General features: G+C 43.7%; 1 protein-coding gene across 1 annotated transcript in view; it reads left to right on the forward strand.

Moving 5' to 3' along the window:
- EXT1 (exostosin glycosyltransferase 1) overlaps nucleotides 1-22,898 on the forward strand; it is a 194,908-nt gene extending 172,010 nt beyond the window's left edge. Inside the window, exons 3-11 of the mRNA XM_068395984.1 lie at nucleotides 353-460; nucleotides 4,152-4,271; nucleotides 9,293-9,425; nucleotides 10,749-10,867; nucleotides 11,597-11,692; nucleotides 14,446-14,535; nucleotides 18,574-18,734; nucleotides 19,736-19,907; nucleotides 22,438-22,898. Coding sequence (XP_068252085.1) covers nucleotides 353-460; nucleotides 4,152-4,271; nucleotides 9,293-9,425; nucleotides 10,749-10,867; nucleotides 11,597-11,692; nucleotides 14,446-14,535; nucleotides 18,574-18,734; nucleotides 19,736-19,907; nucleotides 22,438-22,623 — 1,185 coding nt within the window. The 3' untranslated portion in view covers nucleotides 22,624-22,898. The remainder of the gene's footprint in view (nucleotides 1-352; nucleotides 461-4,151; nucleotides 4,272-9,292; nucleotides 9,426-10,748; nucleotides 10,868-11,596; nucleotides 11,693-14,445; nucleotides 14,536-18,573; nucleotides 18,735-19,735; nucleotides 19,908-22,437) is intronic.
- Nucleotides 22,899-23,244: the final 346 nt, after the last annotated feature.

The following is a 23,244-nucleotide window of genomic DNA, read 5'->3' on the forward strand; positions in this document are numbered from 1 at the left end:
GGGAGGCCATCATTTTGTATTAAATTCTCCAGTGTTACATCTACAACATTTTAACAGTTCTGCCCTCGCCTGGCAGCAAAATGACCAGATTTCCAATGCCACTCTCCATGCAAACCCCAAGTTTCCATGAATATGAATAAACGCAAAATGGAAAACCATAAACATTTGGGCTGCCCTCCTGTGGCCTCTGGCTTCTGGTGTTCTTTGCCATGTTGCCTCTCCTGACCGCCTTCATGAGAGCTGGCTCAGAGCTTGTGCAGAAAACAACGGTCATGACATTGGTGCAAACCTCAAAGCTTGCCCTAATGGTTGGGTACCCGCTAACGACCGCAATGCCTCTGTGTGCGTGCAGGCTGCCTGCGTCCCGGTGATGCTCAGCAACGGATGGGAGTTGCCATTCTCGGAAGTGATTGATTGGAACCAAGCTGCCGTCATAGGCGATGAGAGATTGTTATTACAGGTAAGAAAAAGACCGTGGCCTTCAGCCGATCAGTTGATTATTGCTGCTGCCATCTAAATGGATGGGGACGATGAATCTGAAAGGTCAGGGCTGTAAAAGAATTTTTATCGTGAAGGGATTGTCTGTGTCACACTGGCTATGAACTCATTTAATATGACATCATTCATTTTTTGACCTGAAGGTCATTGCAGCCACCAGGCCACATTCTTAAATGCAGGAGACGATACTTTTATTTTTCCAAAGAGCATGAAATCTCTTCTGGTGTGGAGCACCTGGAGTCCCCTCTGAGGCCGAGCTCTCCTGTACTGGGTGCTGTGATGAGAGAGAAAACATTTGAAGGCAGGTTCTGCTCTCGTCCTTCAGAAGTAGTTTACCCTCAGGGGTCCCACCAGTGCTGTGTCTGGCTGGCAGGTACTGAAGGGACTCATGAGGAAAGCAGGTGTTTTCTCAGGCAGGAGTTATCATTTAACAGTTTTGTGGGAAGCAGAACCTGTCCCTTTTCTGATGTCTGGACCATGTAACATTGCTTTCTGAAGCAGTGTTCATGTCACTTATTGTTAACTTCCTTGAGATCGTGGAACAAAAGCAGGCTGGGAAGTCAGAAATTCCCTGCTACCTGCAGCATCTACTTTGGTTTTAAATTCACTAGATTATTTTTATTCTGTTTCCCTAGTGGGTTTTACAGTCTAAATACATTCTGTAAAGTATGTGGAGAAATTGATGTTAGGAAAAGTTCTTGACAAATTGGTTTCCCCAAAGTAGCATTTGATAAAATGCCATTGCCCAGCATGAAGCTGAGATCCACGAGATCTGGAATAGCCACTGAGTAGCCACCAAGAGGGTTTTTTTCATGGTTGAATTTAACTCATTTCCAAAGCGACAAGCTATTGTCATCCGTGGAGAGAAGCCTTCAAAGGTACAGGTGTCTTGGCACCCCAAAAATGAAGTACCTTTTAAAATCTCGTTAGGTGCCTATTTACTTGTCTGAAGAAGTAAATATTTGTGAAGAGCTGGCCTAGCACGCCTTGCAAAGTGCTGCCTGTTCTCCTTATTGTGATACAAGCTGCAAATACAAAAGGGCCGTTTGATTTTTGCTTCTGTGGACAGCACATTTTTCTGAGCGAAATTATTTCTCTCTTTAGATAATAATAATTTGCTGATCTTCATGCTTTCCGGTAACATGCCATCCGTTCTCTTCGCAGCTGCTTCCATATTGAACAGCTACTGCACCGTTATTAACAGTGTTTTTAAAGAGCTGGCAAAGGGCCTGAACGTCTGCTCTGGGAAGTGTTTTTGTGATGTTACAGTTTTTCATTTCCTGTTTGAGAGCAGCTTGGATGTTTTTATTTGCATGTTCTCCTCATCATAGGGCTGGGAGATCTTAATCCGGCCTTTCTGCATTTATTTGTGCAGGGTGGTTTTTGCCTTCCCCCTACTTATTACTGAAATGACCTTTTATTAAGACGTCATCCAGTTCTAATAATTCCAGTGTAATCCTGCCAGATTACTATTAATACATCATTTCCCCACCTGTCTTTCTGGACAAGTAGATTAATAACTAATAGGCAAATGGAGTTAAAATGGGAGCTCTGATTTTTCTCCCCAGCTGTTGTAAGGGAGCAGGCACCAAGGCTTTTTTTTAACCTTGGCGCTGTGTTTGCAGGCACTCGCAAGCATGGTGTGGTCTGTAAAATCGTAACTTCTTGCAGTAACCTTCACAGTCAGAGCAGCCTTCCCTTTCAAAAGGCGTAGTTGGGAATGAGTATTGATTTTATTTCTTGCTCACACCCGTATGCACACACATGCAAGGTTGCACATAATGCAATGAAATGTTTAAATTTATAGAAAAAATGCCTTATCACCACTGTGAAGGGGATTTGATCATGTGTTTGCTGTTGATAATGATCCCAAGTGTGATTAATACTCATCCAAGTACAGACAGCACAGGTAATGTTCATTATCCCTCTACTTATCGGAACTTCTTGGAAAAGTAGTGAAAAGAGAGACTATTCACCCCAAAAGATGAAATTTTGTGTAGTTATTTACTGGATCACAACAGGAATAGTTTTGCAGGGAATATATTACCTAAAGACCTATATTTTACCTAAAGGGTCTGTAGCAGCGGAATGTAAAGTACCATCTTTGACAGTTTGACCGTTTTCTTCTGTTCCACCATGCTATGGTGGAACATAAGCTCAAATTCTGTATTATAGTTAGCAGGGTCTCTTAGATGAACATCTAAGAGACAAAGGTCTTAGAGAGGAGAGGTTGTCCCATCTGATATTGCACCCTGTGGAGCCATGGTCCTTTTGGACGCTGTGTCCAAACCTGGATGCAATCAATGCAGTAAAAAATTTACTGATTCTTGTGGAAATTTTTTACATATAAATCCTTAAAATCTCAAATTTTCTTCAGGAAAATGTTTCATGTGAAATTATTTTATTCAGGAGCATGTGAAAGCAAATAATGATTACTGCCACCTCTCAAGATTTTAGGAATTAGCAAAGTATGTTCTGGACAGGAAAGGGTGGGATGTGTTGGGGTGCAGGTAAACTTCAGAATAAGCTGGGATGTGCAAAAAGCAACACACAGCCCAGGTATATGCTTCTACAACTAACAATTTAGGGAAAAGATCTGTGAGCAATGAGTGTTTGATAACACCATGGCCTAATCTGAAATCACAGAAAAGCAGGCACAAAAGCACAACTCTTTATTCCTAGGAAAAATGAACACAAATGAGCAACGTATCCCAGATGCCTTTCTGGTGCTGTGAGTAGCCCTTGTAATTGAAGTAAATTGCAGTTAAATTCCCTTGATAATGTCAATTTGCATTGTCAAAAGTGGTGTACTGGAGGCCTTGGTCAAGGTCCTAAGTTAAAGAATGACACATATGTACGTTAGTTTCCCTCCAGCGTGGAAGAGGGATGTGGGGATGGGGAAAGACGTAGAAGTGAAGCCCTCCCTCCCCTTCTCATCCAGTGAGCAGTTACATTTTTTAATGGCAAAGCATTGCAGCAGAACAATTTGGGTTTTATTTGTAAGGCTACTTATACCAGAATTAATGTGTTGATTTAATGGAAAGGGGAGAAAAGCAGCAGTGTTTTCCCTTGTGAAGAACAGGTGTTGTGGGAAACATTCTTCTTTCTACCCACAGTAATTAGTAAAATGCAATTTGATCCACAGGCTCCCAAAAAGTGAAGTCTTACTTAAGATGTTGCTATGTTTTCCTTAAGGCACTTAGTGTTGCCATGCTGCAGTAAATGCAGTTCCACATCCCTTTAATATACTTTGAGAGTGGGGATTATTGTTGGACTCTCAAGACGTGCAGGTACTAGTTTGTTAAAATACTAATCCATGAAAAGCTTTGTGTGTGAGGAATGCAGGGAGGACCTCCTTACTGTGCCACACCATAGCACTGGGGAGGGGGAGCTTTTGCTACCATAAAGCAACCAAAAACTAAGAGAAAGCGGATTAAAAAAATTCATATATTTAGTACCAAAGGTTATAAAGGGTTGTATCTCATTAGTTTCTACAGCAGGGCTTTAACTGTTGACACACGCATCTCTGTCGGACAGGAACGCTGAAGCTGTGCAGCTTGCTAATAGAGGAGAGGGCTCGTCAGCAGCATATTAATTTGATGAGATTGCGTTGTTTTCTGAAGCTTCTGACTATATTACATCTTGTATTACAGATTCCTTCTACAATCAGGTCTATCCATCAGGATAAAATCCTAGCACTTAGACAGCAGACACAGTTCTTGTGGGAGGCTTATTTTTCTTCAGTTGAGAAGATTGTATTGACTACACTAGAGGTGAGTAAAAATTGTCTGGGACCCTTGCCGAGTAACAAGGTTTCCGTACCTGTCCGGCTGCTTCTGTTCTCAGCCAGCCTTGGACCTTGGTTTTCATGACACGCAATCGGTCACTGGGAAGAAAATTCGGCATCTTGATAAGTTTTCTCCCCTAAGGAAATACTTTCTTCATTATTGGAATCCGCATTAGGAAACTGACAAGGTGAAAAATGGGAGCTACCCGACACATGGAGAAGTTGTCATGTGCGATCTTGCCTTTGCAAGGCTTTATGGCTTATGAATCACTATCCTTGTCATTGGTAGTGAATGTGTTTCTTTAAGAAACCTTTCCAGAATTCATTTTGGAAAAAATGGTACTGTAAAGCTCTTCCTTGACTGTTCCTTAACATTTTGCTGCCTTGTGATGGGGCTGTTGGTCTGGCTGAAGGAAAAGGCGGGGCTTGTAAATCACTGTGTCTTATCTTCACACACAGGATAAGGGAAAGGCCTGATCATCCTTATAAAATGTTAATAAATAATCGTAATTAGACTGCTATTAAACCGGGACACAGATGATCTCGATGTGGAGAGAATCCTTTCTTAATTCAGAGACAGAGGAGAGATGAAAGGTTCTTAAGAAATAGGGCCCAGGCTATAATTTCAAAAGCAAGTTTCTCTTCTAATTGTTTCGCAATTTTGCACATAAATTTTTGACACACTTTTACCAGTGGAAGTGGCTCCCTTTGTAGGTCCAAATGCATTCATCTTATGCTAATGCTCCTGCAATTGCATCTGTCTTTGTGACCAGTTGTAAAGCTCCACGTTTCCCGCTGTGCCTGCTTTCCCCTGGAAACTGGAAGTGAGTGCTGCTGTCTGAAGTACAGGTTGCCCGTGGCTGATCTACCTCCTGCTGCTGCAAGACAGTCACTTAAGTTTTTCTGTGCCAGTGAAGAAAACCAGCCAGGGAACATTTTTAGAGCCCCTGGCATAGCTATGCTCACAATGCTCTCCTCACCCTAGGAAGAGCATGTCTTCATCTGCGCTGCCTGTTGGGAACTGCTCTGCATCCTCAGACTCCCCATAAGCACTGATGAGGTAGTAATTGTCACAGTCCACACCAGGATCGGGCTCACAAAGCTGGAAGACCATGTGTCAGTGCTTGCAGTCTAATTTACCCTTACAGAAGTACCCTTAGGGACAATCAGGGTGGCTCCTGTATCATCTGCCCCTTCCCTGCCTGCACCCTGTTATCATTGGGGGTTGCTAAAAGCAGAGGGGTGCACTACTGTCCTCGCTGCCCCTCTCCTGCCTGTGCTGGGGCTGGTCTCGAAGGGAGGTAACCCGCAGCCCCCGCAGCCTTGGTGTCCATCGCATCAAGCTCCAGTGCTTACAGATGTGTCTGTAGTGCTGCCCTGGGACACGTTGGCCGACGTGGCTACAGGTGCCCAGGGGACAGCAAAACCCGTAATAAAGCTGAAGCAGCTGGGCAACCAGCAAGCTGGAGCATCTGCTCGGAGGGGGGGAAACTGAAGCGAAAACAAAACTCTTCCTGGAAAGTTTAATTTAATGAAACCGAGTAATGTATGCCTGGTGTTTAAGTTATGTTCTGGGTTTTTTCATTTGTTTGCGAGAGTGGTATTGGTTTGAGGGGTTTTTTGTTTATTTTTTAATTCAGGACTCAGAAATTTTTGAGACAGCTATGAGGGATTTATTCTTACGAACAGATACTTGTTTCACATTTCAACTTGCCTGAGTAAAGTCCTGAGTTAACTTTCCTTAGGAAAGGAATAAAACAGTGGAGAGTGATTTTTGGTGTCCAAAATATGGAAGCAGTATATCCTCTTCTTAAAATCTGGTGCCTGGGAGTAAATGCGTAGCAGGATTATTTTTTTCTGGTGGATGTTATCCATCTTCTGTTGTAACAGTGTTGTGTCAGAGTGCTCTGGTGATGCTAGATATCATCAGAATAATCACCTGCCTGCTGACTGCAGTGCCAGTACATGTCCACGCGTGAGGATATCAGTACAGGAAGTCTTCACCAGCTCAGATGTCTGCAAGGACATCACAGCTCTCCTCTGCCCTTTATCCTGGACACGTCTGAAAACATTAAGTCACATTTTAAGGTCCTTGATCTTCTCACAGCATTTGGTGGCCTAAGCCAAACAGCTCAGAGCCCAAAATGAGAGGTTTGAATCATTTGGCCAGCAACCCCATATTGCAGGCACAGAGGAACTGCCTGATGTTGTGGACATGGTGTGTGTTAGGAAACAATGCTCATGAGGGTCTGCCCCTGGCTGGCAGCAGTGGGCTGCTGCAAACACTATCCGGACACATGCTCCAGTATATCTGCCCTTTTTCAGCTTGGTCTTCTCTGAAAACAAACGCAAAACGCCCCTCCATCCCTGTGCGGTGTGCTCAGTCCTCTGCTCGGGAAGAGGAGGGGAGAGGGATAGCACAAAGTACAGACAAGAAATGTTTGATGTTTGGCCGGGACATGTTGAGAAGCAGCAATGATTAAGGAAAGATGTGAACTTTTTGAAGTGTGAGGATGAGGGAGACAAAAATATTGGACTATTAATGAGTTCTGAAAATAAAAGGGAGATCTTGCCAGAGCCCCTAACCCCTTCCTCCTGTGATTAAACTTCCTGTCGTGCCTCATCATTGGAGAGACCGTGTAGCTTCTGTCTGTCTCTGCAATATGTGCAACACTACACACTCTACATTTTAATTGAGTGATCCTCCATGTTGTCTTTTTTTATACTTTTCTGTTCTCTTTGTGCCAAGTTGTCTTTTCTCCTCTCTGTCATGACAGACAGCTAGGTTTCTTATGTAGACCAGGAGTGTGATAAATTAATCTTCTGTTTGTTGACTGTGATAAATCAGCGAGGCCAACCCCCCAGCCTGGTGCAGAGTCGCGCTGGTGAGATCTTTGTGCCTGACGTGCACCGAAGGCTGCGTGTGCGGCATGGCACCAGGGGCCTGCTCTGTGTTAGAGCTGTGCTCGCTCCGGGTGCTGAGGCAGCGTTGAATGCGAGCCATGTGTTTCCCCTGCAGCCTTGTTAGCTACCAGCGCGATGGAAAACTCCACCGTCTGTGAAAACCTCCTGACCATGTAAATTTGCAGACTTCTCCTTATCTGATTATGCCCCAGTTCTGAGAAAGCAGGAGGAAGGAGCTGTAATATTTAGGCTTTGTGGTAAACACTCAAAAATATGTACTTTCTAGATTCTGTCTTTGTTTAGTGGCATAACTTGCAGATGGAGAAACAGCAGTCATCATCTTTTTTTCCCTCTCCCCACTGCCATGCAGGAGATCTGACAACGGATACACCTAACTTTCCAAACAGAAATATTCAGGCACGCTCTTGTCAGTGAGGGAAATACAGTTCTAAGTCTGGTATTCTGACACCAAAAAAAAAAGTTAAATTAACTTAGGCATGTGAGCGAATTATTGCATATTAGTTATGGTAGTTGGCTGTAGGCAAAAGTAAGACAAGCATGCAAACACCTACCACTTGCCCCAGTTTGGCAGTATGTCTATCGCCACTGGCAGTGGATTGTCTAGCACAACATAACTGGTGTTTTAATGGTTTTTTGTCATGGCAGTCAACAATTCCAGGAAAACCACTGCTTGTGGCAACACTTATTCATGTTCTGTATTGACCAAATGTCCCTGAACTTAGCTGCTTACAGAGATTTTAACTTGTTTAGACTCCAGCAGCTGCTTTTGTTCGTCTTGTGTTGGGTCTCTTTGCTTGCTTTTGGTTTTCCTATGCTGTGGGTATATACTTTCTTTAGTTCCGTAGATTTTAAGGCCAGAATGAATGATGAAGGATCAGATTTAGTCCAACTTCAGAGCCATAGAGTTTCACCCAGATATGCTTGTATTAAGGCCAGAGACATTAGGTTAGGAGAACCAATGTGTTCTTGGCACTTGAGCCCTGTGCAACCTATAAACTGCCAATTACATGAAATCTCCTTAGGAGATCCCAGAAGATGAGCTGCAGGAGGAGGCAAGGCAATCCTGCTTAGCCGCCTTAGGGGAAAATTCTTTCTTCGCTGTGCCCCAGCCCTTTGCAGCATCCCACCTCCAGGCTTGCCAACCTCCACTCAGATGCGAATCTTCCAGGATGTGTGGTCCAACAGCAGATTGCGCTTAGAAAGTTGCATCTTATTTGGAGGCTGAATTTGTCCAGTTAGAGCTTCCCACCCCTGAATCTTGTTATGCCTTTGCAGCAAGTTTGAAAAAGCTCCCGTCGGTGTAAGAACCACTATGGTTCTTGCATACTGGCAATTGATCTGGAGGAACTGTAATTAGTTTTATAAATACACATTAGTTGTACAGCCTTGTATCTTTTTTTGTGGTTTGTGGTATTCCAGATGATAAAGTAGATGACCTAGCAATCTGTTCTAACCTTAAAAATCGAGGAATCTGTATTTGTGGCCCTGTACAGAGACAGACAGTAATTGCCAAAAGATCTTTTTCTATTTTGTTGGGCAAGGAACTGTTGTAGAACTGAGATGTGGAATCAGTGATGTATCTGAATGCTGATATCCCTTTATAATTAAGCAAAAATGAATAATTAGTGCAGCCTGATTTGCTGAAAGTCTGTGTGGTTTTGAATGCTCTCATTATCTCAAAATAATACCTAGCTTTGTAATGCCATCCTCAAATAATTATCTTTTGTGAGTTCTGGGTAGTAAAACCGACAATGAACTAATCAGGCTTACAACTGCTAAGATACTCTAATAGACAAAATATTTGACTTGACATACAAAATGCGATGAATTGCAAGGTCCCCATGTCCAGGGAGACTAATGAGGTGCTCTGAAACCTATTGCACAAAGCCTGAGCTGCTGAAGTGGTGTCAAAGTGTGCAGGTTCTGTGTCATTTTAAGAGAGATTAAGCAGGAATGCCTAGTAATTTGTGTGCCTCAGCTTTTTGCAAAATGGGTGATGATTCCAGTCAGCTGGAGTCCCTGAAGCTTCTACCAGTGGCTATTATAGTCTATTTAAAAATCATCGCCTCTCTTGTTTTCCAGATTATTCAGGACAGAATATTTAAGCACATATCACGTAACAGCTTAATATGGAACAAACATCCTGGAGGGTTATTTGTACTGCCACAGTATTCCTCATATCTGGGAGATTTTCCTTACTACTATGCTAATCTTGGTGAGTGAATCCTTGCTATAATCCAGTGGTATTTGGAATTTCTAGTGGAAATTTGGAACTTGATCTTTGAGTAGCATGTGCCAAGTGACTTACCATTCATTTCTAGTTAATGATGCCTTTCGTTTATCCTGTCCCAATCTTCCGTGCCCACTGACTGGAATGTCTCTGACTCGTCAGCATGCATCATGTGCCTCTTGCTTGTAAAGATTGTTTTAAAAAAAAATTAGGTCCCTCCATACTTTTCCATTGCCAGTAATTAATGCCTGAGTTGCTGACCCGTTCGTGGCCCGAGGGGACATAAGAGGAATAGCTTTTTGCTTTCTTTGTTTATTTGTGCTTGGCAAATTGGAAAAGTGGTAATTTACTCATGAAACTTGTTATTGGAGTGCATAGTTGGTATGGATTTATTATCCATACTGCATGTCTACATATGGATCCCACTTGAAGGAATGAACAGGGCTTAGGTTTGTGGCTTTTTTCTGGAGCAGAGCTTAAACGATGAGTTCTGCAGGGGGATGTGCCTGCAGGCTGAAGTGATCCTGCTTACCAGACTGCTGCTACTTTTGGCTCAGCCTGTGCCATCCCACTTGTGTGGATCTGTACCACTCACCTGCTAAAAATTCACAGTTACCGTGTTAAAAAGGGAGAAAAAGGTTTCTGTGGGAATCTTGACGAAAAATGACTATGACCCCAGACAGATGAATTTAGATGAGGTTGAGAGCAGTAATGAAGGGTAGTTGCCAGTAGGATCTGTTATTTTAGGCAGAAAAGGAAATCATAGTGAGACAAAAATAACGGAATGGAAGGCAAGGATGCAAGAAGAATTATCAGCTCAGGAGGTAATTGAAGATGCATGTGGATGGGGATCAACACAGAAAGAACAAAAATCTGACAGAAGCTGTAATGGAGCTGAGGATACTGAACAAGCTTCTGGAAGCTGTGGAGATAATCTGTAGAAAACATCAAGCATCCAGAGCCAGGAAGCAAAACAAGAGCCCATGTCAAGGAAGACACTTGGTTGAGCAAACTAGATGTCAATATTATCTGTGGGACAAACTGGATGCAAGGAAGAGAGATTGCAGGACATCTGTGGAAATAGTGAGTAAGAAAAAGGCAGGGATTTCAGAGGGTGTGGGAGTTAAAGGGAAGTGTGATCTCCTCTGAAGCATCTGGTATCCTAGTATCCGAGACGAAAGGGGATGGCCTAAAAAAACACGGCAAGGTTTGCATTAAGTGCAGATTATTTTTCCATCTCCAGAGTCCTTTAATCTGTACTAACCAGGGCGATTTTGTCTTTACTGAACACATATCTCTTCACTTCAGGTCTGAAGCCTCTTTCCACATTCACTGCCGTTATCCACGCAGTAACTCCCCTGGTTTCCCAATCTCAGCCTGTGCTGAAACTCCTGGTTGCTGTAGCCAAGTCCCAGTACTGTGCACAGGTAAGCAGCGCTGTATGACTGTCAGTCACATTGGAGACAACACTGCTATCCCAGGAGTGAAAAGCCTACTGACTTCAGATCTTCTCAGTCCCGTTTCAAACCCCTGTTTCAATTCTGATGTTTCTTTTCTCTGAGATTTCTACTGTCTGTGACCTGCATGTATGGGAAAAAAAAATTCTGAGTACAGCGTAAGTGGAATAGAGACAGTAATTAAACCCTTTTGTTTCATGAGGCAGGTCAAATAATGACTGCACTTTAAAGATCAGGATTGCATGTGCTGCAGACTGCAGAAGGATGTCTGCCTCAAGAGCCCCTACATGATCTTCCTTCCTCCTGCTGTGGCTCTTCATCTCAGCGTTGCTACTGTTTTGGCTTATCTAAAAGAAACCCTGGGGAGGTCAGTAGGATCACCCTGTTGCAGTGGAGTGTCACAAGTGCTTTAACCACTGAGAGCCAAAGTAAATCAGTGACATCCGTATGACCTGGCCTAGACAGAGACTTCCTGAGTTCCTGTCCAGCCTATATTTGCCTGAGAGGACGTATATTGTAAATAGTCAGGATGGGTGCAATTACTGTAGGAAGTGTTATTTTTATACAGATTTGTATCATTATTGTTGATTTTGAAATTCCTAACTTAAATTTAACATTTCTGTCTGGAGATCTGAGTCCTTAGGGTTTGGACTGCATTGCCACAAAGGTCTCTGATCATGGTCCAATATTCTCTTGCAGATTATTGTTTTATGGAATTGTGATAAACCCCTCCCAGCCAAACACCGCTGGCCTGCCACTTCTGTGCCTGTCATAGTCATCGAAGGAGAGAGCAAGGTAGGGGGAGAGAAACACCGTAAAAGATTGTGTATAGTCTCCAGTGGGACCAGAATTTATTTTTCCAGCTGCTTTGGTGAAAGCTTTGTAGTTCTCAACAACGTGACAGCTCCTTTCTATTCCTTGACCCTTTGTACCAGCCTGGTCACAGATTCGTGTTTCATGCATGAGGCCCCATGCTCTCAGAAATCATCAGCATGGCAGTTAATGCCATGAATCTGAGATTCACAGATGGGACCCGGTTTTGAAGTGTGGCCCTGAGAGTAGATGGTGCCAACCCCATCTTTGGAGGTTTCTGCCTCTCTACGGGTGCATGAAAGTAGGCATGCAGCTGGATTCATTGAGTCTGAGCAGGCAGGTGCAAGACTTGGGGGTCAGCTGTGGACTCAGAAGCAGAAGAGGAGATGAGAATGAATGGTGTTAACCCACCTTTGAAAAGTACCTTCTCTCATGGCCTCGTAGGTACTGCTGCCAGTCACGGGATCCCACCACCAAAAAAAAGGAAGGGAGAAGGGACACTTGCATGGGAACAAAACCATGTCATCTCTTACTGTGCAACACACTTGTTTGTTTGCACTTCTACAAAGTCGAAACAGACACCACCCAGATGAGAAAAGAGACTTTTTTTAAAATCCACACTGAAGTGGATGATGCCATTCCAAATGCAAGCCTGAGAGAAGCAAGACTTCTTGCTTCTAGACTCTTGACTGAGACAGATTTGGGCTGGTCCCCACTGCGATCCCTGCCGGCTGGCTCTTGAGCTCTGCGTTTGCAAAAGGAACTTTAGTTGCTTTGGCTGTACAATATTTTGAATTTACAGTCGTGTCTTTGTTCTTCTTCCCCAGTCACCTGAACAAGGGGAAAGCGAGAGCTCAGCCAGGTTGGCAGCTAATGGCTCTTGCCTCAGCTAGCCATGTAAACAGCATCAGCAGAGTTGCTGCAGGGCCAAGAAAGGCTGTAGTGATTTCTGAGCCTTTTGAGTGTTGTGGGGTTTTTTTCTTTCTTTTTGGAAAACTTGCAGAGGTGAGGTAGAGGAGAAAATCTCTGACCACTTCTACAGTGTTTGCAGAAATTGGCCGTAGGCGCTGTTTAGATTACAAATGAGTCTCCTGCGTACACAAAGGTGTGTTTATAGTGGACAGTCTCTTCCCTCTAATATCCCAACGTATGCCAAATGGCTTCTTGCGCAGAAAAGCTGTTTGGACAAAGCTTGCAGAGCCAGAGCACTGCAATTCAAAGGTTGCACAAAGGAACTGCTTTTAATCTTTAGACTTAACTGAAGCTTACTGGCAGGCACAGTTACTCTGTGCAGGTGATCACAGAGGTCTGCCTTTACCTAACCTTCATTCTTCCCCATGAAATCAAGATATATTATCACACCTATTTTACAAAAGGGAGCTTTAACTGAAAAAAAAAATACATGGGTAGTCCCGACTGTTTTACTATTTGACAATTTTACACGGTCTGTAAGAGCTGGGGTGAGAACACTGGTCTCCTGCCAGCTGCTTGCTCTTGCATAAGCGAAGCAAACCATCATCCCCTGGCAGATCACCTCTTCCTCACAGCCACCAGCTCCCCAGACCAAGGCCATTGTAGTGATGAAGGGGTGCTTTCCAGACAGACACCGTGAACCTCCTTATTAGACAGAGCTTTCTCTGAATCGAGGCATGAATTTATGGACTTGCTTCCAAACAGGTCACAGGGGACACAGAGCCGACCATATCCATTATGAGGGATGTGTAAAACTTCTCTATGTCCCTGTTTCCATACAGTCATTTCCTCCTTACTGGGCCTGATTTTTGTAGTGTTTTCTTGGCATAATAAATTGGAAAAGAAGTCTATTAACTAGGCAGGATATTCTTCCTAGCAAATGAGGGAAACAAATAGTGTTGTGTCCTTGTTACTATTCATCAGTTCTCAAAAGGTGCTAATTAGTCTGCTAAAGAAACCATATGGATTCTCATTTCTTGCTGTTATCTTTTTGATCCCGCTTTCCCATCTATTTCCTATTGCTTTGAGAACTGTTGTGCCATAGTTTTTAAAAGCTTATTCTGCATATAGATTGTAAATATATAATTATTTCGCTTAAGAACGTGACTTTTTAAAATGCTACAATACCAATATAATTCTCGATGCAGGTGAAGCTCAACTGATACTCATGTTCTTTAGCATATTCTCCTTTTCTGATGGAGAATGTTGCACCATTTGGCCGCAGCTCCCCGTGGATACAACATCAATGCACAGAGATGGAGCTGTACCACTTTATACGGGAACCATCCTGGTAGCATAATGTCCTTCACACACAGCCTGGACTGCTTGGCTTCCCAGCTGCGTAACCTTATGAATGCTGCAAAATCCTTCTCAGCGTTCATTAACTTTGATCCTCACACCCTGTAGGAGAGCAGAGGGACAGTCCTAGCTACCAGGGAAAATGTCCTCCCTAAAGAAGCTGTACATACATCTAATTCTCAGTATAGACCATTGCAGTTTGTCACAAAAGGAAAGCAGCCTGCTCCAAAGAGGGAAGTCTGTTCAGAAATGACTCCTCAGGTAGAAAGTGTAGGCTGACTGCTGGGGTGACGAAAATGACAGTCTTCCACTCTTGAGCTGAAGGGTCCTTTCCATCAGAGAGAGATATGTGATGTGCCTCAGACAAGAGGATATAAGAGTGAGGAATAAAATGAAGTATTTCCCTTGGAAATGAGTCCTTCAAGTGATTTTTTTCCTCCCTTTCCTGCCTTGGATACCCACAGGTTATGAGCAGTCGCTTCCTACCCTATGACAACATAGTGACAGATGCAGTGCTAAGCCTGGATGAGGACACCGTGCTTTCAACCACTGAGGTAAGGGTCTCTGTTGTCTTGGGAGTCTGCTTGGCTCCTTGACAGTCCTGAGCACAGCAGACAGGCTCTTCTCTTGGCTTTGCCACTGAGCAAATGTTAAATGTTATAAGATTTCCTGCTTCGCTCCTCACATTTAATGCGTTGCACTTGTTTCAGCAGCCCTGCCACTGCCTGCCATCAGAGGAGCTTTTTGCCCTGGTTAATTGGCTCATCATTAGCATATGGTTCTTCCGTTCTTTATTATTTTAGTAACATAGCTGCAGGCGGGTGTAGGCAGCCAAGAGCAGTTGGCTTTAAGACTCTGTTCTCAGTTTTCTGGTTGAGGTAGCTTATTACCCCCCACGTTATCGGTAGGGTGTAGTTGGGGAAGGACGGGGTATCAGCAGCAGGGGATGGCTGTTGTTCCAAAAGACAGTATTGCTACTCTAATGCAGGATTTCACTGAGGAATGCTCTCACCATTGTATCGCCCCATAAAATTGGAGATCTTTGCTAGTTTAGAAGAGCAAGATAGTGCTAAGAAAATAAAAATACTGTAGAAAACCAGTTTTTACAATTGGGATGAGTATTGGACAGGACAAGGAGCAACAGGCACAATCTGAAACATGGGAAGTTCCATCTGAATATGAGGAAAAACTTCTTTACTTTGAGGGTGACAGAGCACTGGAACAGGCTGCCCAGGGAGGTTCTGGAGTCTCCTTCTCTGGAGATATTCAAAACCCACCTGGATGTGACCCTGTGCAACATGCTCTAGGGGAACCTGCTTTGGCAGGGGGTTGGACTAGATTGTCTCCAGAGGTCCCCTCCAACCCAAACCATTCCGTGATTCTGTGATTGATTTCATAGAATGATAGAATCATAGACTGGTTTGGGTTGGAAGGGACCTTAAAGATCATCTAGTTTCTGGAACCTCTTCCTGAGAACCACAGGGGAAACTGGTGACAGTTGATATAGAGTGCGATATTTGGGAAATGCATTATTAATGATGGCCAGGGAGTAGCTTGAAATGTCGATTTTCTTTTGTTTTCCCTTTTTTTCCTCATATTCATGGCCATTCCCTTCTCCCCACTTCACATTTATAAAAATGCTTTTTTATCAGTGATGGGGATCTTTCACTGATGCTACTACTGCTTATATGTCAGTGAAGAAATGCGTAACATTAGTCACCAGTCACTGCTATATACCCTAAGATGTCACAGAATTTCTTCCAAACGGATGAGGTTGCAACCGCTTGTCTCCCCACTACGGATTTGTTGTGCTGTGGTTAGACTGCTCCCGAAGGAGCCACAGTAGCCCTCATCTGCTGCACAGATGGAAGAAGTAGTTGGCATTGAACCTATTTGATACCAAGATTACACCTTGGTAGTTTCTGCTAGATGAGGAAGCATCTTTGGCTGCTGCCAAAGAACTTGTGTGCAAAGCCCTGCGCAGCCAAAAAAAAACCCAAACCAAAACCAGTAAAAGGCATTTATCCTAGGGCTGGAGTTCCTAAGCAGGCCATTGCTCAGGATGAAGGGTCCTGTCTCAGCTGCCATGGGGGGCATGGTAAAACCTCTCAGGGACTTCATTGCACTGAGGTGGTATTTACAGCAATCCAGTCTCTGGATTCCATGAGGATTTGGGGCTTTGGTTTGTTTTGCCTGGTATTTAGTCATCATCCAAACGTTGGAGTCATTCAGGCTTCTGGAACACATATGAAATAAATAGTGTTTCTCATTTGACTTGGCCATGTTTTACCCTAAACATTCTGAAATGCAAATATTTGTTGTTGTGTGAGACAACATACACATTTCTTTGTGGCTTCTTCCCTCCTGTGAGCAGCATACTGCTGACATTGCATGTTTGCACGGTGTCTATTGGCTCTAGGAGCCCCGTGGCCCCTGTACTGCAGAAAGAACCAGCTGGCCAGCTCTTGCTAGCACCCACCTTGCAGCTTCAGCATGCCTCTGCCAGTGTGCTGGGGTCAGCAGCTCTCTTTGGTGGCTCTCTGTGAAGAACTGAAGCCTTTCAGTTGCTTCACTTCCCCCGTCATACGGCTTACACAAAGAAATAGCGCGTTGAAACGCTGACGTGAAACGCACAGTGTGAAACGTCCCTTGAAACTGGCTGCTCATGGGTGGTCATTGTGGCACGGCTTCAGGGCCCAGAAAAGGCAATTTAGAAACGTGGTCAAACACGATCCCATTCCTGTTGGGAGGAGAAGTCGCCAGGCATATCCTCCGTTCTGTCCGGCTCTAGCGTAGTAAAGGTTTTCTGTTCACAACAGAACGGCGCGTAATTGCTCTTGCGAGAGGAGCTGTGTCACACGCGCAGAGGGGCGTTTGCATGGGAAGTAATTAGAAATCAGCACGGGTCAGAAGTGATATGGGGGCTTAAGAGACTGGCAGCTGGTTAGCTGAGTGGCAATGCTGCTGAAAATTATATAGGATGAGGACTGGCGTTTTTTTAATAAAGGGAGCCTTCTCTTAGGGTGGTTACTTTAGTGCGTCTCCCTGGTACAAGGACAGATACTTGAAAGCACAAGTGACGTCATTGAGTGCAGCTGCTTTATTATTTATTTATTTAAGTTTTCGATCCTCAGACTTCTCTAAAGAAAACAGATGTCACATTTTATGGCAAAGGCCTTTACGGGGGAAAAAAAAAAAACCTTTAGTTCTTTCATGTGGTATTGATTTGGATGAGATCAGAACTATCACAACGGTAACTGATTTGTGCACATTGTCTTTCTGGTTGGCCTCAGATTCCTTGAAACAACTTGAAAGAGAATATCCAGTCCCTAACTTTGTGTTCCAGTACATGTGTGATTCTTCTGTTTCATAAAAACACTTGTAAATAACAGAAGTCTGACAGTAATCACACAAAATGTGACTGTTCTCAGAGCAGCTATTCTTTATCTAACCTCTGCACCCTTGACTTTGGCTGGGTTCTTGGAAGGTTTTTCAAGCATTTTTGAGCAAAGTTTTAGGTCCCTCTGATGCTGGAGGGAACTCGGTGTGCAGTGCAGAAATAAATCCCTCGTTTTCTTGGGTTTGACTGGGACAGTTAGAACTGTTTTTAACTCTTTTTTAAAATTTCAGTCTAGCTTTTGCTCCAAAACCTAAGTTGAAGTGAAGGGACTGCCAACCAATTTTACAGTGATAAAAATCTTTCCGTGTGTATTTTTACCAAACTCCTTTCAAATCTAACGCTGGCGAGCCTTCTGCAAACTCCCCCCATCATCCCTTTCCTAGTTTCACCAGGATTTGTTTGGTGGGTTCCTGGGGTAACAATGTCCTGTCACCTTTTCATTTCTCAGACATTTGAGTTATTAAAATAGTTACAGCAAGACAGTAAAATAAAAAACACTATTAGGAGCATTTGACATCTTCTTGTGGCTCATACAGTATCAAGCATTTTTCTTAAAGTATAGGCTCCTAAAGCCATTTAACTACATGGGAATCTTATCTTCCTCTTTATTAAGCTATATGCTTAACCCTCTTGGTCATGCAGACAGTCTTAAAAGTATGACCTGCATGGTCCTCAGAGGCTCGAAATGGATGGAAAATACAACAGGACTCTGCACTGATTGCCTGTTTTAATCTCACTGAGACATCCTTATAATTTAAGGTGTTTGACTCCTGATTTTCCAAGCTTTGTGTTGACAGTACTGACACGGTAGGTGAGATGCAGAAAGATGTGCAAAAGGTTTGGTTTACCACATTGCTATTACTGCGCTATATTGCACCTAAGTATAAATACATGCACCTACACCCATTCTTTCTGTAACTTGAAAAGGTTTGATATGTAAAGGGCAAGCTTGAAAATGTTAATGTAATGCTGTGATGCTCTAGTCTCCCTTTAACAGGAACCATTAAAATGTGCATAATTATAGGGCAAAATGTCAAGCAGTCAGTTTAATTTATTGATGAATACATAGAATTAATGTTTTGCAACAGTTCCAAGATTTTGAATTACGAATTAGTGGCAAGGTAATATTTTGTTTTGTTGACATTTGTTGAAACAATTTCAGTATTCATTTGGCCTATGCCTTTGTCCGCAGGTGGATTTTGCCTTTACAGTTTGGCAGAGTTTTCCAGAGAGGATTGTAGGGTACCCTGCTCGCAGTCACTTCTGGGACAACACTAAGGAGAGATGGGGGTATACCTCCAAATGGACTAATGACTATTCCATGGTATTGACAGGAGCTGCTATTTACCACAAGTAAGAACCCAAAGCATCTGCTGTCCTCCTTCTGTATGAAACAAAATAGTTAGGGGCAGCGGGCAGGGGGTGAAGAACATTCTTCCGGGGAGGGGAAAAAATGGAAAGATAATAAATGGATCTACTTTTTATGGGGTAATAATTTAAGTTCTTGGTTTAGCTCTGGGGATCTGGTAATCATTATTGCGCTTGTTGGGTCTCTTTGAAGTCACTTGTATTTTGAGGCAGTCGGGTTGCTCTTTTTAACATCAGGAATTACACACTTCAAAGAGTTCCCGAATTCATTAAGCTGCTCGGCTGAATGGCCTGTAGCGCAGCAGAAAGGAGGTTACTTCCAGACCGTCTCTGGGTATGTGTTGGCTGACAGCTGCAGACTGCAACGTCTTCTGGCTACTCTAGAAATGTAGTACAGTGGACATGTCACAGATCAGCATATTGCGGCATATTGGAGAAAACCCCCCTTGTTAGGACTTCAGCAGGCCAAATGCCTCTCTAGATTTTGGGAGAAAGTCAGCAAATTCTGGAATATCTAATCCACATCCCTGCAAAGGAGAAGACAGGCCACAGGGGGTGATATAGGCCCAAAGGAGAATAATTTCAAGAATAAGGACAGTAGTAGGCCAGTTTAACAGAGTTCTCTCAACTGAACAATTTTGAAAGAAGAGGTGGAGGATGAATTCATCAGTGTTGTCTATCACATTATAGCAATGTGGTGCTCTCTTTCCTACTCCTCCATTATCTTAATACTTAGGTCTGCATTATTTCTTTCAACTCAGTTACAAAAAAGGCGTATGTTTTGTTTCTCCGTTAGCACTAGTTACCGTCTTGATAAGACACTGATTTGTTCTTCCTTCTTCTTGGAGGATGAGACCAAAGAAAGGAAGTGGTATATCCTGGGTTGAGTACAAACCTTGTGTCTCAACGGAGATAGACATTTTCTGGAGTTTGTGATCCCTGAAAGCCCAGTGACTTGTATTAATAACACTGCTGTTGGTTTCCAGATATTATCACTACCTGTACACTCATTACCTGCCTGCCAGCCTAAAGAATATGGTGGACCAACTGGCCAATTGTGAGGACATTCTAATGAATTTTTTGGTGTCAGCCGTGACAAAATTGCCTCCAATCAAAGTAACACAGAAAAAACAGTATAAAGAGACCATGATGGGGCAGGTATGTGTCCATAGCATGTTTTAGCAGTTGGGATGTATTGATAATATAGTGATTTGACTTCTAGGTTAGGCTTATGGAGTGATACAATTCTGTCCATTTTCTTTGCAGTTTTTAGTTTAGCAGAACTGTAAATAGACTTTAGATATGCTTATTATAATGAAGGAAATGGAGAAATGGCAAACATCTACTGTGGATGACAGCTTCTCTTCATAGTTTTCTCACGCAGAGTTATTCATGGTGATCCCAAACTCATGGAACTGATGATTGTGGTGACCAAATTTCAATTAAACTCCAGTTTTCTCATTAAATATTCTAGACCTAAGACCTAGTCATGGAATGCTAGAAGCAGAAGTAAATTGTAGAAGGTTTTCTATTTTTAATTATTATTAATGAATATAATGTACTAAGCCGTCCCTGTGCTATTTTAAAGTATGTAGTGTGATTCAAGCACTGACATGAGACTGCCACAACAGAGGTAATTTGTGATATTCAAGCATTTTTTCCCACAAGGAACATTTTATCCCATGGTGACGCCATCACTCTTTAGCACCCATGAAATAGTTGTTTTAGAGCCTCTTCCAGCTACTGGATAAGCACGCTGTCATTTCAGAAATGGATATACCTTCTAGTGACAGGGATACACAGTAACCTGGGGGCGCTTGTCCTCCTGCCCTGTGTGAGCAAGTGATGGGAGGAATAGCAAGTCCTGCAAGACCTGCAAGTCCTAAACAACCTCCTATCTGTGCTGCCACAGTGTCTGTGATCCTCACTACAAACAGTACCATGATTACTAGGGGGCAGGAGAAAGAAGGGGCCTTCTGTTTTCCCCTCACATTTTCTCCTGTTAGCATTACTTGGATCCTTGACTGGGGAGTGGCCATGCCAGTTTGTAGACTCCCTTATCGGTATGCCACTGTGCTTTCATCTGAAGTATAGGTCGTAATTGAGCAATTCTGACCCATCTGGGTACCCAGCAGACCTTCTATGAACAAGAAGGTGCCATCCAGAAAGTAGCTATTGCTTCCGGTTTGAGCTTCACCTCTCCAAAGGGCCGTGCTTTGGCTGTTTGTCAAAGCCTGAACATTCATTTTTCTTTTTATAGCATGGGTGACTTGAGTCAGCCATGAACTATAACTGTCTCCTAAAGACAAGTTGTTCCTGCAGCTTTGGGAAATGTAATGGACCATGTTCATAATTCCTTGAAAGACAAATACAAAATTAACATAACCTCAGTGTTGTGACAGAGATTAATAGTCGTATGGAAATTCACTGTTAATGGACAGAATGTCTGCTATAATCCTCCAGCAACAAGCTTTTGCTTGCTCTTTAGTGGCTCGGTGTAATCAAGAGTCTGTAATCGATGCACATTATAACCTACCACTGGAGCTAAACTGGACAGGCCTTGCACAGAGATCAAGTCTGATACGCCATTCATTTGACAAGTCCCTGACTTTATCAGTTCCTTTGCATTTTAATCAACACACTTTGAGCTTATGAATTTATATTTGTTTTTAAAGTACAGTGGAAACATAAGTGCTATACAGAGATGCATGAGACGTGGCACAAAACCAAACTTAGGTTCTCAGCATTCATAGTTTATCTTAAATAATAGTTTTATTGTGTTTATACATGTAGTTTAGGTAAAGAGACAGAATAATAACTGCTTCGGAGCTGTTAGGGCTTTATTTTTCCAGAGGTGCTGAGTTTCATGGACTTTCGTAGGAATTACAGCTCCCCTGAGCTTTGGAAAATCAGGCCACAGTATTTTACATGTATGCATGCAAAGACCATGGTCTTTTCCTCGGGTCAGAGTTCAACGTGATGTAACGTGGAACTTCAGTCAATTTTCTCTGTCCATAAGATGGTACTGTCTTATGCACTGGCCTTGGCCGATGGGATTCCTGGAAGCACCCTGCTTTTCTCTGCAGAACATCTACCCGCATGAGTAATGCCAAGCATGTAAGGACTTGCTGAGCTCAGTTACAAGCTGATTGAAATTACTTGTGTATAAATTTCTGCAGATCTGGAGTGCAAAAGTGTGTTTTTGACCTGAGAAACCATAATAACTGCAGTCTGTTTTCCTGCTGTAGCTGAAATCTGTGGGCACAGCTGGCCATAGGATGTGCACCTCCAGAGGAAAGCGGTGGCTGCCTTGTCTTCCCTGGTGGTTTTTAAGGACTTGTTCCATCTCTGAAATAGCTTGAGAGTTTAAAAAAATAAAGAGCAAGGGATGGGGTGAAGTAGTATGCTGGCAGGCTGTTGGAGGCCTGCTTGCGGGTGTCATGTTCCGGGTCAGGCTGGCTCATGGTTGAACTCAGGTCACCATCTCTGGTTCCCGCTGCGGGCAGGGCATCCTTCCCCTGGTTGGAAACCCCCCCGCCGAGCAGATTTCAGCCACCGCTGAGCCAGGCGCCCTCATCCCCTGGCGCCGCTCCTCAGCGTGGCCTCAGCCCGGCCGCAGCACCTGCTCTTTCCCACCATTTTGTTGTGTGGCGGCCGATGTCTGATTTCTGCTCTCCTCTCTGCACAGACGTCCCGGGCCTCGCGCTGGGCCGACCCCGACCACTTCGCCCAGCGGCAGAGCTGCATGAACACTTTTGCCAGCTGGTTTGGCTATATGCCGCTGATCCACTCTCAGATGAGGCTCGACCCTGTCCTCTTTAAAGACCAGGTCTCCATCCTGAGGAAGAAGTACAGAGACATTGAACGCCTCTGAGGAGCACTGCTGAGGGGGACCGAGCCGCCCCCGGCCCCGCGCAGCCACCGGCGCGTGGAGCCAGACTGTGCCGCCGACAGCAAGGGCCTGACCACGGCGAGCGGCGTCCCGGCGCCAGGGCCGCGCTGTTCCGGACTGCGCCGCACCACCCGGCAGGCTCCTGCCACTGGAGACTAGGTCGTGTACAGTTTCATTATGGAACATTAAATAATTATTTTTGAAATGATTGCTATGCAGGTTTAAACTTTTTTAATGATCAAAAAAAAAAACTATTAAAAACAGAGTTCTTTCTTTAATCAAAATTGTGTTGGTTGTGAATATTTCAAAGCTGCCGTTTCTTTCTTTCATGCATTTGATTGTCATTGCAGTTTTCATTCATTGTCCCCTGCAAAGTTAAATGCTTGAATCTCACAGCAGCAGGTTCAGAAACAAACTGAGCACAAGCAGGGCAGAACTGAAGTGTTAGCGTTTCTCATTTACTGCTGACTTTTAATTTTTTTCCTCAGTTTTCCCCAAGCCTGTGGCTGCCGCTATGGCAAAACCCCTTCGGATGGACGGAAAACTTGAGAACCGCCAACAAGCCAGACAAGAGCGTAGGTCCTCCTGGTTGGGGACTCCGTT

This window comes from Nyctibius grandis, chromosome 3, assembly GCF_013368605.1.
Source record: "Nyctibius grandis isolate bNycGra1 chromosome 3, bNycGra1.pri, whole genome shotgun sequence".
NCBI classification, from domain to species: domain Eukaryota; kingdom Metazoa; phylum Chordata; class Aves; order Nyctibiiformes; family Nyctibiidae; genus Nyctibius; species Nyctibius grandis.